This window comes from Brassica rapa, chromosome A06, assembly GCF_000309985.2.
Source record: "Brassica rapa cultivar Chiifu-401-42 chromosome A06, CAAS_Brap_v3.01, whole genome shotgun sequence".
In the NCBI taxonomy this organism is placed as follows: domain Eukaryota; kingdom Viridiplantae; phylum Streptophyta; class Magnoliopsida; order Brassicales; family Brassicaceae; genus Brassica; species Brassica rapa.
Genome location: NC_024800.2, coordinates 27,038,883 through 27,054,145, shown reverse-complemented (window position 1 = coordinate 27,054,145; position 15,263 = coordinate 27,038,883). Strand labels below are relative to the sequence as shown.

Genomic DNA, 15,263 nt, shown 5'->3' with positions numbered 1-15,263 from the left:
CATCTCGATCAAATTGACAAATCCTCTCTGCATCATATCTTGATCTTGCGGTTATTAGAATTGTGGGTTTTGATTCTTATTGATTGTGGTTGATAATGTCAAGTACAAACTTCATAGATACCTCTGCTGGTTTCTAAATTTGCATCCAAGAAGATGAAGATTCAGATTAACACTTTTAAGAACCAAACTGTGGTTTTCTTACACGGAAGGTAATATACTCTACAAGAGACAAGACTTTATTCGTCTTTGAACAACCAAACCAAGTTCCTCACCGACCTGTGAGCTTCACCATCCATGCACCACCCAGGTAGAGCCCCAGAAGCGGTGTAGCTAGGAGCATCTGAGTGACAGGGTCCGTCGAGGGCGTGACCACAGCTGCTACAACCACCGCACCCACCACTACATATTTCCATATTGAAAGCATTTGATCTCCCGACACCACCCCTACTTGTCCCAGGAGTAACTGAATTACCGGAACCTGTAAACGAACAAGAAGCCAGATTCCAAGTGAAGATGTATATCTTTTATAACACACCTGGAACATTTATATTCTCATTGCTACATTACCTGGAAAGAAAGGCCGGTGCTGAACATAAGCACTAGTACAAACTCAAAGTACTGGTCGATAGACCAGAGAGATTCAACCACCCCTTCTGCGTAATTCACAAAGAAATTCAAGGCAGCAGGGGTTAAAACCCAGTAGGAGAAGGCAAGTCCAGCATAGAAGAGCAAGGAGGAACCAAACACAATTGGCCCCAGAAACCTTCTCTCAGCTCGTGTCAAACCAGGAAGTACAAAAGCTATAATCTCATACAGTATCACTGGACTCCCTAGTAAAAGCCCACAGTAACCCGAGACCTGCACCACAACAAACATAAAAAAAAAGTAATCTTTTTGCTCTTTTGAGTATATGATCATTTAGCTTACTAGTCCAAGCGGGCTCTGACCTTCAAAGTTGTGAAGAAAAACTCGCCTGGAGCTAGCTGAAGAAACCGTACACCTTGTGTTTTGACGGGAGCTTCAAGAAACACGATTAGATCTTTGGAGTAGGCGAAGCAACCCGCGATTGCAGCTCCCACAGCCAAAACCGAGACGAATATTCTCTCCCGGAGCTCCTCAAGATGATCGAATATAGTCATCTCTTTGTCATCAGGAAGCTCATCTTTGGCAGGATACAGAAACTCATAGATCGAACTTGCTTTCTCTTCTTGCTCAAAGGACGCATCTTCCAAAGCAAACTTATATATTAAAAGAGTAAACTTTCGAGACAAACATACAAAAAAAACAACTCTTTCACTACGACACAAACAAGAAACCGGAGTTTAACATACCTGGTCTGTCTTCTAAAGCAGAGCCAACTCCGGGAGTGGTTTCATCGCCGGAATTTTCGCCCAGAGCTGATAAGCGAGTCACCGGGCGTATGGATTTGCTAGAGCGTCGCGTCACACCGTATCGGAGTCCACCTTTCTTCAACGAATTGCAGAAACTCACAGTGTAGGGAGGCTTTCTAGGCGAATCGAAACTGAGATTGGTGAGCCGGAAATGGTGGATTAGAGCAGCAGAGCTCGTGCTTGTGCTGCCCATAGCTTCTCTATGTCTTCTCCAATTCTACAAGCAATCCCTCTCGTTTGCTTGCTTGCTTGCTTGCTTGCTTGCTTGCTTGCAAGAGCCTCCCGCCTCAGAGAGAACGACTGGCTCTCAGAGAGTTTTACATCGTCTCGTGTAAATTTAAAACGACATCGTTTCATGAAAGCAAAGGCCCATATATCTAGAAACGACGTTTAGAGAGCAAAAGCCCATCGCCAGTAAATTTAAAACGACACCGTTTCATGAAAGTAAAGGCCCATATATACAGAAACGACGTTTAGAGAGAAAAAGCCCATTACGGCCCATAAACCTCAGTTAAATCACTGGTTACGATGGTTCACTGAGGACCGAGGGCTGAAGTCATTTTCCCGCCAAATTTTACCGATGGGAAAAGAGAATCCGGCGGAGAAAGCCCTAAATCTGATTCGCGGGCGACTCTGCGATCCTACTTTCGTCTTCAGACCGCTTTCTGCTTCTTCAGACAGCAACTACAGGTTTTAATTGCTTTGTCTTCTGTCTGAAAATGCCGTAAATTAGACTCATTTTGATGAACCCTAAAATAAAAATCGTCTCTTTTATGATAGCAAGCTGAAGTTCATTGTGTCGACCTCTGTCACGGAAGGATGCAACAATTCAATCTTGCTTCTGGGCCCTCGTGGCTCTGGAAAAGCTGCTGTATTGATCATCCAACCTTTGTTTCTTTATACTCTCTCCCTCTCCTTTCGTAGCGTTTGATTTTCGTTTTTTTTTAATGATTTTCAGGTGTTGGATCTTGTTGTTGGCGATTTAATGGAAGAGTATCCAGATTCAGTAACACTAGTATGTGTGATTTTTCTGTACAAGACATCTACATTGGGGAACTATCATATATTCATCTTGTAATAACTATCACCTTCTGTTGTTGATGCAGATCAGATTGAATGGACTCTTACATAGTGAGGATAATTGTGCATTTAAGGTCTGGTAGCTTGAGAGAGCTAGCGATCTCATTCTCTTAGTTAAATTTATATCAATGGGTTTCAATATTCACTCTGGGGTTGACGTAATGATGTTTATCGTTGCTATGTTCATCACATTCAAGGAGGTGTCCTTATAGTTTTAGTTCAGGGTGGATTGACGACGTACACTAAGTATATGGGTGATATTCACTGGCTTACATTGATTATTTCAGGAAATTGCTAGACAGTTGTGTATGGAACACCACCTGCTCTTCTCCAAAATGGTATTTGCCATTCTTTTCACCAGAAGTTCATTATAATCTTCTTGTTGTTTAACTAATGTCGCAATTGGATTGATTCTTTTTTTTTTCCAGGCATCATTCGATGAGAATTCGCAATTCATAATAGCCATGCTAAGGTGAGTACAGTTACCTTGACAGAAAGTATTTTTGCTGTGTTGATATTCAACCTAGACGAACTGATTGAGATTTTTTTCAGGGAATGTGGACTAGCACATAAGACAATCATTTTTGTGCTTGATGAATTCGACATGTTTGCACAGGCAAGTAACTCGTTTTACCTATGACAAAATAACATTTTAGCTAGAGACCATCCTAAGGTTGATAGGTAGAACAGAACCTTAGACGAGTTAAGGAATTGGACGTTGGTGATTTTCTGTCCACTCACTTATTGTATTTTGGTTATATATAGGGAAAGCAACGGTTGCTGTACAGTTTGCTGGATGCGATGCAATCTGTAACATCCCAAGCTGTTGTCGTCGGTATTAGTTCTCGACTGGTATGATCATGCTTTGTGTTTTAAGATTATTTCTTGTTAAATGTTTTATAGAACTCTGGTTCAAAATCTTTTAATATGCAATCTCTCACCACAGGACGCTGACCAACTCCTTGAGAAAAGGGTGAGATCTCGCTTTTCACACAGGAAAATTTTGTTTCTTCCTCCATCTAGGGAAGAAATTGACAGGTAATGAACAGCTTCTTTTCTGTAATATGCAGAAAACGTTTGTCCGATGAACTTGTTTTACTAATAGGATTATCTTTCCAGTTTATTGGAACACCTGCTTTCTCTACCAGCAGACTCTAGCTTCCCCAGTGGATATGTTTCTCAGTTCAATGAAAAGATTAAGGTTCTAATACTCACGCCCCATCAGTACTATGCCATGCATATGTCAATTCTCGTTCTGAAAAACTGCTAGTTTCCAATTGAATTTTTTTTTCTTTCGAATGCGTAATGTGCAGAATATAACATCAGATACGAGATTCAAAGACATGCTGAAGACGTTTTTAAATGCCAATTCTACTGTCAACAGTTTGCTGAAGTTTATGTAAGTTCTTCATTTCCAAGAGTGAGCTACTTTCTTGTTTAAATAAATGTCAGTTTTCTCTGTGTTGAGGCTCTCTCTCTTGATGTTAGATTCCGCGCTGTTTCTTCAATGAATTTGGAATCTGGCCTCCTCTCTCTTGAGAACTTCAAAACAGCACTTTCAAGTATGCAAAGGCAACCAAAATTGGAAGCCGTCAGAGGTATAATAAGCCAACCATAAAAGTTTTTTGCTTATACATTTTCTTCGGGGAGATAGTTTAATCAATTGCACTACTATGTTTGTTGAGCAGATTGTTCCATACTGGAGCTTTATCTTTTAGTATGCATGAGGAGGTTAGAAGTGAAAGAGCAAAGCTCATACAACTTCATCAGTGTGATGAAAGGTAACCTGTTAATTAAATTTGGTTTAAGAAATAATGAGGGCTGCGCCACAATGGAAATAAATTGGGATTCTATGTGTTTTTCAGAGTATAAGACGATACACGATTCTTTTCAGACCTCAGACTTCTACGCACAAAATGTCTGCCTACGTGTAAGTGTATAGCTCTTATGAAATGTCACGGTTTGAATATGGTGGTGTATCTAAATTGCTGGCGTGACAGGCATTTGAGCACCTGAGAGAGCGAGAAGTTATATGCTACGCAGAGAATAGAGGACAGTCTCAGGCAGGTGAGTACCGTTCCATGAAGCTTTTAATATCGGCCTCTGAGCTTCATCAAGGAATGAGATCTCATGCCTGTTGCCCCGTAAGTCTCCATTTTCCTAGCTTTTATTTTTGTCAGCTGACTTCACTTGGTGATTTCTTTTTCTTTTTCTGCTGCAACAGGCCATTCTTCTCAAGTTATTGGACCATTGATCTCTCTGTGTTTTACTGTCCCTTAGAAATAAGACAGTTCTTTAATGACCATGTATGTGTATGTTTATTCATGGTGAAGCTACTCTGTTTAGAACCAGTCTTCAGTTTTGCTATGCTGTGCGTTTTCTCCACCTGTCAGTTACATCTATGTCTAGATGGAGAGAGTATGTCAACTTAAGACTCACTTGCTCAATATCCGATTACAAACAGCGGTCTTCTTACAACCTACAAGATTTACAAGTGGGCAACTTCATCTACAACACTCAACCTCATCTTATAAAGTCTCCACCCGATCTTAGAATTACACCATATGCTAAAAATTGCAACAGTCAACAGAGGCATCTCAATGCTCACATTAATTCACCACATCCAGATCAAATCTCTTATATGTGTGTGTGCTTGCACCACGGAGTTTACTCTCCAGCCCCACCCTTCAACCCCATCTGGTCGCATGCCTCACAAATGCTCCGAGATAATCCTTTTTCTTCCCACTTTTACTTTCAGGTTAGCCCAGGAAATATTTGGACTCCATAAAATCGCCGCCTTCTTGTTGTCTTCTAGGTGATTGAACTCAGCAAAAGGCAATCAGAGGTGAACCTTCTTGCTTCTCTTCAGCAGGTTTGACATATGATTCACGTGCTCATGGCTTTCCTTAGCCCCACCCATCAGCCATCGTATAGCTTCAGCTGCAGCATCCTTCTCAGCAGTCTTCTTGTTGCTGCAAGGTTGTCCCATTATTTGCGTCCCGTTAAACTCTACTGTGGATTGGAACTTGCTGTTCTTCAACTGCTTTGTCTTATACATCGGTGCTGCATGACCAGCCCTTGTGAGCATTGTTTGGAGCTGACTCTTGGAATTGTCACCCCCCGGCCCACTTTCGGTCCTTGAAACCAATGTCGGTTGTGTTGACACCGCCGACGTTCCTAAAGGCTTAAGTGCTTGGCGACCAAACACAAAGCTCCCATCACATCTATCCTCAGAGACCAATAACCTTACAGCCAATAAGAGGTCACGGTGTGCTTGAATATCCATTTTAGGATTAAGTAACTGAAAAGTTATTGAAAAAATATTCATAATTCAGATGTTTTTTCACTGACCAGATCTGTAAACACAGTTGAAATACACAAACAGAGCTGACTAGTTTTGAGATATTATGGAACTCACTTTGCTCTGTATCAGCTCGTCAAGCTCTTTCTTCAAGGTCTGGTACATCTCTGCAACAGCAGGTTTCATGAAAAAATCCAAGTATCCTCCCAACATTTTGAGGTGGCCATCCTACCAAAAACAAGAGGTTGGCGATAAAATTTTATGTCAGTCCTGTCTGTCAACAAAGTAACAGAAGCACACGCAAAAAAACGATAGGCAGAGAAGCTCACAAAATCTCCTTTGGAAACGCTACCGCCAAAGAGGATAAGCACAGAGTCAGACACAGCTGTTGAATCCCTCACGAATATAGAGTTCACTTTTATCTTCTCGTTGAAAACCAACCACGGATATGGTATTTTTGTTTCCCGAGCATTTACAGAATTCTATAGAAAAAGAAATGTAATAAATTTTCAACGAACAGTAGTGTTTCGTAATACTCTCTTTAATTTTTTTCTGGATGGAAGCATACCGAATAAAGAAGAACTTGGCCATCCTCCATAGTCTTCAAGGAAAATGCTCTCTCATTATGCTGCATGATTCATATAAACAAATGCTCAATAATACACACAGCTGAATAGAAGAGAGAGCAGGACAGGAGAAGTACTAACCACAACCGAGCAGATTCCTGGATACAATCCATAGCAAATAACAGCTCGGGTAAGATTCTCGTCATTCCCTCCTGACTTGCAGGTCGCTGGAGTTCCATCTATTAATCCGGTATCCTTGAGTAATGAGAAGAACTCTTTTCGGAGAGAATCAACAGCTCTCATCGACTGTATTGAGAGAAAGTTTTTCCAGCAGTAATCATAAACCCCAGCCTCTTCCTCAGCTCTTTTATACCCTTCATATGCCCGAACAAGTGCAAGATGATCACTGTGATCACGTGAAAACTGGGATTTGGCGGCTTCTGCGAGCTGTGAGAGTTAAAAGCAAAACATCATATTTCAAGACGGGATGTCTTTGAGTTTGGGTAAAACAAGAGACCAATAAATGGGTATAGAGTGCTAGATATACGTAGTTGAGCTGCATTTAGTTTTATACATGGTGGGATGACTTACATCCTTCTTGTCCAGAGGTGTCAAGAAAGGATCTCTCACACTCAGGCCAGCCGCAACAGTCAATATGGGATCAAGGCAACCTAGAATAGCTCCTAGTATGAGCATTTTTCCAAGCTTTGGCTCCATGGGAAGCTTCGCCAAATAACGACCTGCAACAAATTTCAGCCACATGAGATAAACTTTAGTCCTGCTACTCAAAAGTGCTAGATGAAAGCATTTTACTTCTTACCTAGAGCTGTGAGCTGTTCATTCTCATCCAATGCCCCTATTGTCTTAAGATATTCAATGGCCTTTTGAACCTGCGGGCAAATTTGAAATACCATACATGAAGCAAAAGAAATCATACTGAAGATACTACTATTTCATGGATTGCTATAAGGTTGGTTTAAAACAAACACCTTAGCATGAGTAAAGTTCTAAATAAGAAATTCGAACCATACCGCCAATAGTTCTGGAGATTGCAGTGCCCTTGATAAGAACTCAGATATGGTTCCGAAATTTAAGCTTTTGATTTGTAGACACAGTGACTGCAAAGGCGTTCTCAAAATTTCAGGCAACTGATATTCTGAAAAAGCATCATATACGCACTTTGGGTACAGATGGTAACATTGGCCAGGTTGAACACGACCAGCTCTTCCTCTTCTCTGCAATCACAAACAGAGCATGAAAATCAACACTAAAAGACCACTAAATGCAAGCTCAAAGAATTAAGAAGGTTGGTAATGGATAGTTATACTTAAATTATAATAATCAAAGCGTATATGAAATGTAACTGCCCATAACACAAACAAATAAAATCTAGTAAGTGGTATATCTACGTCTACGTAAACCGTACTACTAATCCATGACCTATTATGAATAAATGGGGAAATGGCTTTGCAGTCTTACGAACTATGAACTATATTATTTGATCCTCGAAAGCCATCAAGTCTGAACAACTAGTAATACCTGCTGAGCTGAAACCTTGGAAATCCAAGAAGGAAGCAAACAGGGGGTGTTATTTAATGCATCGTAGGAGGTCTCTTTTGCCTTTCCACAGTCGATAACAAAAGCAACATCATTGATCGTGATGCTCGTTTCAGCGATATTAGTGGCCAGAACTATCTTTCTCACTCCACTTGCAGGTTCTTCAAATATTAACCTCTGCATCAATTCCAAAATAAAGTAAACAGTAACTGATAAGTATGATTTCACCCGTACAAACGTTCCGGTTGCAAAGGGAAGAGAATATGATAACAGCTCTGCAAAGGATGAACTTGAGTTTCTTTTTCAAACAATCATTATACAATGCAGACTACAATTAACACGGATCAACTACAATAGTGATATTCTACTAATACTAGCATAAGATGCAAGTAGTCATCAGAAGAAAAAGTTATAATCACCTGCTCAAAGCTAGCCATAGAACCATGGCAAGCAAGCAACATAACCCGGTTTGGATCGCTAAAGATTGGATGAATCTGAAGTTTATCTTTCAGAGAGCTAATATCATCCCATCCAGTCATAAAAACTAAAATACCACCAGGCCTCTCATTCTCACATATATGGCGAAGGAGAGATTCTATAAGATTAAAACCAATGCAATCAGGATTCCAACAAGATAAAGACTCTCGAGTCTCAGGGCTAAACTCCTTGAAATCAGCCGCTCTCAGTGCATCCTGTTTACAAAAAATAAATGAGGACCAAAAACGTACAACAAAACAAAAGTAGACCGATATTCTATTTCTAATACCTCCACAACAGACGCAATTTGGCTCTTCCTTTTTCTTGGGATCTGTTTGTTCATCTTCCACAATCTTTCTTGACCATAATCATCAATTTGATTGTACGGAGTCAATCTGTACCTGGACATCTCCAGAATATCCTCTAAGAAATAACTACCAACTGGATACGTAAAGCCCTATAGTGAGGAAGAAAATAAAAGTAAAATATATTAGATCACTGGGGCTAAAGCCGCTAATCATCCCATAAAGATCAAATAGTCATTTCCTACTTACTGGAATGTGAATTACACCTGCCCCACCAAAGTATGACGAGAAAAGCTCAGCATCTAAAGTTGCACTCATCAGAATCAGCTTAAGCTCTGGGCGACGAGGTAGGAGATCTTTAAGAATGATAAGCAAGAAATCTAAAACACAAAAATAAAATAGTTAGAAATCGCATTCCAGCTAAGCTCAGAAACGAGGTGTTCCATGACAAGACAAGTATACACCTTCATTCATTCCACGCTCATGAATTTCATCCACAATAACATGAGTAACTCCTCTTAAACTTCGATCTACCAACAACCTTCTCAACAAAATGCCTGTGGTGCAAAACAGTAGCCGCGTATCTCTTCCTCTAACACCTTCCAATCGAACTTTATATCCAACCTTCACAAAATTACGGGGAAGAAAACAAGAAAGAGAACTTAATCAGTTCATAGAGTGAGAAATCCCAAGTATAAGGCTCCGAGGCAACTAGAAGTAGGAAAACTCACGGATTCACCCAACGGCTCTCCTCTTTCGCAAGCAACCCTCTCCGAAACAGACATAGCAGATATTTTTCTTGGTTGAGTACATATGATACTGCATAAAGCTCCACGGTTTGCTTCAATCTCCGATTCTAATATAAACTGTGGAATTTGTGTGGTCTTGCCACAACCTGTTTCTCCAGAGACAACAATGACCTGACATACCGAAAAATGATGTAAGTTATCGAAACAAATACAAAACCAACAAGACTGTCAAGTTGATATTTCAATTTTCGATTGTCTGCTTTGCATACCTGGTTTTGTGATATCGCTGACAATACCACATCCCTCTGCTTATATGCAGGGAGACATCTGCGACATTCCAGCATTCTTTGACCTTCTACCGATTTCTAATCAATGAAAGAAAATTTAAAACGACACAACGAAAATGAATAGGAGGGAATGAAGGACCTAACATAAATAGATAGGTGACATTGCCTAACCTCCCAATAGTCTTGTCGTTCACGCAGCTGCAAACTCCTTTGCCAAAGAATTTTGTCCAGCGCCGTCTTGCTAGCAGCCGGGAGCTCAGGTTGCTCAAGAAGCCCTTCATCGGTAAACATACTGCTTGTGCTACTAGTTCTTGAGAAGGAATTCGCAGGGATACCATTCGTCCTCTTTGATTTTTTACTGAGGTGGTCTTTGAAATAAGCATCAACTCTTTTTACAAGGTCCGTATGCACACTCACCTATCAAATTTGTATTTTTGTACTTTTCTAAGAAACCATATAAGCCTATTGTATAATTCCAAGAGACGATGAGTCAAGAGGAGAGTAGATATTACCTCTCTCAGAGGTCTCTTGTCATCAAGATCAAACCTATAGTTGGGGAGTGGGATCTTACTGAACACAACAACCTTAGCATATGCTTGACTGCACAAAATAAAATAGACTCTCTTGTGAGAAACAACCACCGGCTAGAACCTAAACCAAGCATAGAGTGTGACTGATTGACAATATGGATGGCTTACCTATACAATCCAAGACTTGTAGCGAGTGCAGCAAGTTTATCAAAATCCCTTCGATCTTTCTTCTCCCTGGAAATAACTTCTTGCTTTACAGGATCGCGCAAAAGCATAGACAAGTTCCTTCTCCATTCATCCAAGTTGGCACAATGAAATGCAACCTGCAAACGCGTATCTCTGACTCGGTGAGTAATTAAAGGAAGCAACTTGCAAGAGGTCTTTAACTCAAACTGGATTTCAAGAACATGTAACTCAAAAACTAAGTAATTCGCCATTGAAGGAGCCTCAATAAGCTCAATTGCTCCTTAAAAAAAACGAATTTTGAGGTCAACCCGTTGCAAGAGAAGATGAGAAAGAGAGAAGTTACCGGCTCAGGGAGTGAAGCAACCTCGGAAACGCTGTCATCGTAGGCCGAGACAAAGCGAGTGGGCAAGAGCGGTGGCTTTTGAGATTGCGTGTGGGGGAGAGGAAGAGGATGAAAGGCGTAAGCTGGAGGGGTGGAGCGAAGTCGCTGGTGAGGCGGAACGTAGAGGGAAGGAGGAGGAAGACGATCCTTCATCGGAGAAACCAAAGCAAAGGAGCAAAGCCGTGTTCTTCTTTTATGCGAGAGATCTCCGGCGAAAGGATTAGACTTTACTTACTGGACTCGACGTGGCAATAACTAATCAACTTTACCAAAATACCCCTCTCAACTCCCTATATTTTTAGCAAGTCAAATCCCAGAGGGAAAGATAAGATTGATTTAGGATGATTTCAAGTTTCCTTATTACGCTCTCTTTATGTTTGTTTGGACCAAATTTAAACAAATCAGCAGGTGTAACCAGGTCCGGCCCAGTGAAAATCTTCCAAAACTAACTCAAGTTTTCAGTTTTATTTTTGGTTAAAATTCAAGCTATTTTGGTTACTTTAGTTTATTTGGTTTAACGTTTGGTTAGTTTGATTAAAAATATAATTAGGATTGATATGGTTTTGTTAAACTAAACCAATTGTTTGATCAATAACCAATAACCGGATTTCTAAAATATGTCAACTTGAGTCAAACTTATACCTAAACTGAAGCTAAAATCATTGTTTTGAAAACCGGATCATCTGGTCGGACTATGACTCGACCTTCTAACAAATTTCAAATTGTATTAAAATCGGATTTGAATTAAACCGGTAAACCCAGTGAAAAATTGATGAAACTCGCTAAAACTGGTGATCCGGTTCGAAATTAAAACATGGTTTTCTCAAATTCAAGTTAAAAATATATAAAACACTGCAAATTTAAAAAAAAAAATTCATAAGAAACTCATATTATTTTTTAAATATCTATCTAAATAAATTATTTTCCATTATATTTAATATCATTTTTCAAGTTTTCATTTTATTTTCATATCATTTTTAGATTCTAATAAAGATATAAATTTTATAAAAATAGTTTTATAATTATACATATATAGTTACTTAATCTAAATTAAATTATACTTAAAACCCCGGTTAAAAATCGAACTACAATGCTGAATCAATATCCGGTCCGGTTTTCAAAACATCAGCAAAAATCTAAAAAAAAATGGTTCGGTTCGGATAAGAGAGTTTAATTTAGTGTGAAAGAGAGTAGAATGGTCGGATACTCCCTTTTCTTAGTAGCTGGGCTAGGAAGAAGTGCACAAATAAATCGTAAAATGGGGGACAGCGGGTGATTAGTTATTGGGCCAAATAACAATGTGCTCGGTTGTTGTTAAAGCTGCATGTTTCAAGATAAGCCCATGACGACTTGGCACGTTGCCTGTAAATCTGTAATTTCTCACGCTGTATTCTTCATTATGTTAGAAAAGCACGCATGATGATTGATGGTGATGGTCCTGATGGATATACATACGTCCAAATATTGGTGTTACTTGTAACATGTCAGGAATATGTAAAAGAGGTGAACAAGCTAAGAAGATTGCAAGTTCCCATGAACGTTACGAAAGATGAGAAAGTGGCAACATATTTTGAACATTAGTGTTTTTGCTTTTTACAAATTTTGTTAACAAATTTTTCTCACTGTTTTATCTATGGCATAACATTTGTTGTGTGATTTGTCGCGTTTGGACACACAACATTCAAAATTCAACTAATCCTTAACGATACATAATTGATGTGCTTACGTCTCTCTTATGTAATCGCAACTCTTAATAACGTCATTATTATTATTTTTGCCGATGGTTTGTGGAAAAAAGGTTAACATAATGCCAATCTTAAAAATAAGGTGAAGATATAAACTTAGATTTATCTATGACATAACATTAACGTCAGTCTTAATCAGGGTATGAACTTAGATTTTTTCATATAATAAAGACAAAATTGAAATTAGCTAATTAAAAAACATGCGTACAGTTCCTTTCTCTCTGAATGGCCTGACCGCATTACTCATTAGTCAATAGTCATCATAATGTACCTAGATCTTCTAGAGTCTTCTTCTATACTGCCTATAACAAATCCTAGAATAAAATAACATGTGCTGTTGTTGTTGGAGAGATCTATGATGAAACACTTTGGTGATGATATTGATAGCTAAGAAATTTAAACGATAAAACCCCTAAAACGCGTCTTGATGCAGTTCACATTGCACATGTCACTCGAGAAGACTTGACTCTCAGATCTTTCTAGGTGCTTGTGTTCACATTTCGCCACGCTCCTCTGAAGGACGATTTTAATTATAATTTGTATTTTGTAATTTAGCAGATGATTTACCAGTTCAGGAAAAACAAAAATTGTTATTTGTCCTGTAATACAATTTGAGTATTGACTGGTTGGTGCGTGGTGAGATTATAGGACCACGTTATTTTTGCTTGTTTGGCAATTCTTATACAAACCTCTTTTGTCATTTCTGCACCTCTTCTTCGTTTGTCTTTTTCAATGTTTACTTGCATTATATTGTTAATTGTTTGATTAAACAAGAACGTGGACCAATCGATTGGTCATAAAAAGCACGGACCATCAATTACCAATAATGGAGCTGGAATTTGGTTTCTAGATTTATGTGAGTGAATAGCATTCTTTATGTGAAAACATGTTCACCTTACGAATCCTGGCATTTTTATTATTATTGGCATCGATGTCTGTATTTGTAAAACTGAAATGAAATAAATGAAATAGAGGAAGAGGATATAAAACCAAATTAACAAATGAACACAATTGGGTTTAACTCAATTTAATGGCTTATGTTTGTTATAATTTATGATGATTTTTGTTGAACTAATACTGATTTGCACTAGATAGCAAAAATATAGGAGATAATTAGGTAAATGGGTAAGACACTGTACATTTTTAGGTAATACCAAGACAGTCTTTATTTATATAGGAAAAGCAAAGTACAGTATCTGTTACACGTGAGACGTGATTACTTAAAACAGACGGTTGCACACAAAAAGTGTCAATAATGCAAAGAATTAAGACTTTCTTTCTCTTTTATGCAAAAAAACCAAAGGGATCTGTAATAATATTATTCCCCGAATCGGTCTCAATTCTCAGTTCCTCCAAATAACCTACGGGAGTAGATGAGTACAAGTACAGCAAGTAGCATCGGTCTCATCCTCAAATCATGTGGATTCCGAGTCACCGCCATTAAAATTGGTCTCTTTTCTCTCCTTATTACAACAACCTTTGTCGTTTCTTTCATGTGTGTAATAACGAACATGTGTTCTGTTTCTTATGTTTTCTTCAAGCAAAGTTTGTTTCTTTTCTTTCATTTTTGCTTTTGATTTTTTTCTCCCAATGAAAAAAAAAGTTTCAGATTCAATTCCTGGTTCCTCCAAACAACCTAGGGAGTAGGTGACTACGAGAATCGTAAGATAAGAGAAAAAATGTTGGCAAATCTCAACCATTACTCATCTCCACCGGGTTCACCTAACGAAGTCCCTGTAAGTCGACAAAAATAATATTCAGACAATTACACTCGAATCCGGTTTCTATACTTTGTACATGGTTTTTATGTATATACTCAAATCCGGTTTCTATTAGTTGTACCCGGTTTTTATGTATAGGCAACGACGGTTTCTCCTCTTCAAAAATATCTTATCCTCGCCGAAAATATCTTCTCCTCTTCTCTTCACTTCTCCTCTCTAAAAATATCTTACAACTCTTCTCTCACCAATTTGGAAAAATATAACCAATTTTGTACACTTATTTACTTTTTCAATAGGTTCAAAAATAAAACTAATAAATAGTCATAACTGCCGGTTGCAGGTTACTTGTAAAATATATCAAAACTCTTCTCTCTTTAATTTTTATAGATACATCCGGTTGCAATAACTAATATCATAGTTTTAAAAGAATGTAGCCGGTTTCGCTAAGTGTGTTGCGTTTTGAATACAAATTTAATTATTTACGAGCAACCCGGGTAGCAGGTAACGAGGAAGGTGTGGATAAAGGAGATAATTGGCAACTCATGGAAAAATTGTCATGGTTCGCCAATTATTAAAAAGTTTGCATAGATCTGCAATTACCATGCTGAATTTTGATTTCTAGCTAAATAGACCTACTTTCTAAATTGATAGAAGTTACTATTTTTATGGAATAAATTTAATTTTACTATTTTATGCTATAACTTGATAGAAGTTACTATTTTTATGGAATAAATTTAATTTTAAATATTAGCAAAAAAGTGAAACAATTTTAAAAAATTCAGAAGGTCAAATATGTTTTACTACTTATCAGACTATCTCCACTCTACCACTGTATGGAAAAACACAAATCTACTTCCAGTAGAAATCCTACAATTCAAGTGATCAAATATTTACAGATTTTATTTATAGTCGATTCTAAATTTAAAACTTTAGGAAATTTATGTCAATATTTAGAATATAATATGAGTTACATACTAAATTTTAAT

At 38.2% G+C, this 15,263-nt stretch overlaps 3 protein-coding genes across 4 annotated transcripts; 1 reads left to right on the top strand and 2 right to left on the bottom strand.

Annotated features, from left to right (window-relative positions):
• Window positions 1-89: 89 nt before the first annotated feature.
• Window positions 90-1,705, bottom strand: LOC103827606 (sec-independent protein translocase protein TATC, chloroplastic). Of its 2 annotated transcripts, none has more exons than XM_018660003.2 (4): window positions 1,332-1,705; window positions 948-1,225; window positions 568-858; window positions 90-478 (listed from the first exon to the last, which is right to left on the bottom strand). In XM_018660003.2, exons 1-4 carry the CDS (start codon window positions 1,582-1,584, stop codon window positions 269-271), a joined length of 1,032 nt encoding a protein of 343 aa, XP_018515519.1. In that variant the 5' UTR covers window positions 1,585-1,705; the 3' UTR covers window positions 90-268. The 2 variants fall into 2 exon arrangements, with proteins under 2 accessions (XP_018515519.1, XP_009101369.1); XM_009103121.3 differs by having other exon boundaries at window positions 948-1,234; window positions 1,332-1,704.
• Window positions 1,706-1,742: 37 nt separating this feature from the next.
• On the top strand, window positions 1,743-4,903 carry LOC103827604 (origin of replication complex subunit 4). Its single transcript, XM_009103119.3, has 16 exons — window positions 1,743-2,081; window positions 2,172-2,262; window positions 2,350-2,406; window positions 2,498-2,545; window positions 2,759-2,809; window positions 2,900-2,943; window positions 3,024-3,087; window positions 3,237-3,323; window positions 3,418-3,509; window positions 3,591-3,672; window positions 3,785-3,870; window positions 3,960-4,069; window positions 4,160-4,252; window positions 4,337-4,401; window positions 4,472-4,615; window positions 4,696-4,903. Exons 1-16 carry the CDS (start codon window positions 1,972-1,974, stop codon window positions 4,723-4,725), a joined length of 1,254 nt encoding a protein of 417 aa, XP_009101367.1. The 5' UTR covers window positions 1,743-1,971; the 3' UTR covers window positions 4,726-4,903.
• On the bottom strand, window positions 4,893-11,595 carry LOC103827605 (DExH-box ATP-dependent RNA helicase DExH5, mitochondrial). Its single transcript, XM_009103120.3, has 19 exons — window positions 10,773-11,595; window positions 10,412-10,566; window positions 10,226-10,313; window positions 9,885-10,130; window positions 9,696-9,791; window positions 9,409-9,597; window positions 9,142-9,301; window positions 8,927-9,057; window positions 8,662-8,829; window positions 8,315-8,587; window positions 7,878-8,072; window positions 7,370-7,573; window positions 7,159-7,228; window positions 6,930-7,078; window positions 6,480-6,785; window positions 6,341-6,400; window positions 6,102-6,254; window positions 5,890-6,000; window positions 4,893-5,772 (listed from the first exon to the last, which is right to left on the bottom strand). The coding sequence occupies exons 1-19, from the start codon at window positions 10,962-10,964 to the stop codon at window positions 5,311-5,313; spliced, it is 3,408 nt and encodes a 1,135-aa protein (XP_009101368.1). The 5' UTR covers window positions 10,965-11,595; the 3' UTR covers window positions 4,893-5,310.
• Between the last annotated feature and the right edge of the window lie 3,668 nt (window positions 11,596-15,263).

Excerpts from the sequence above, each read along its gene's own strand:
- LOC103827606 (XM_009103121.3), bottom strand. The coding sequence starts at position 1,584 with ATGGGCAGCACAAGCACGAGCTCTGCTGCTCTAATCCACCATTTCCGG. Across the intron at positions 1,235-1,331 it reads TGCTTTAGAAGACAGACCAG|CTTTGGAAGATGCGTCCTTT; the intron begins GTATGTTAAACT and ends TATATAAGTTTG. Across the intron at positions 479-567 it reads GCACCGGCCTTTCTTTCCAG|GTTCCGGTAATTCAGTTACT; the intron begins GTAATGTAGCAA and ends GTTCGTTTACAG.
- LOC103827604 (XM_009103119.3), top strand. The coding sequence starts at position 1,972 with ATGGGAAAAGAGAATCCGGCGGAGAAAGCCCTAAATCTGATTCGCGGG. Across the intron at positions 4,402-4,471 it reads CACAAAATGTCTGCCTACGT|GCATTTGAGCACCTGAGAGA; the intron begins GTAAGTGTATAG and ends CTGGCGTGACAG. Across the intron at positions 4,616-4,695 it reads GATCTCATGCCTGTTGCCCC|GCCATTCTTCTCAAGTTATT; the intron begins GTAAGTCTCCAT and ends CTGCTGCAACAG.
- LOC103827605 (XM_009103120.3), bottom strand. The coding sequence starts at position 10,964 with ATGAAGGATCGTCTTCCTCCTCCTTCCCTCTACGTTCCGCCTCACCAG. Across the intron at positions 10,567-10,772 it reads TTGCTTCACTCCCTGAGCCG|GTTGCATTTCATTGTGCCAA; the intron begins GTAACTTCTCTC and ends ACGCGTTTGCAG. Across the intron at positions 9,792-9,884 it reads AACGACAAGACTATTGGGAG|AAATCGGTAGAAGGTCAAAG; the intron begins GTTAGGCAATGT and ends TTCATTGATTAG.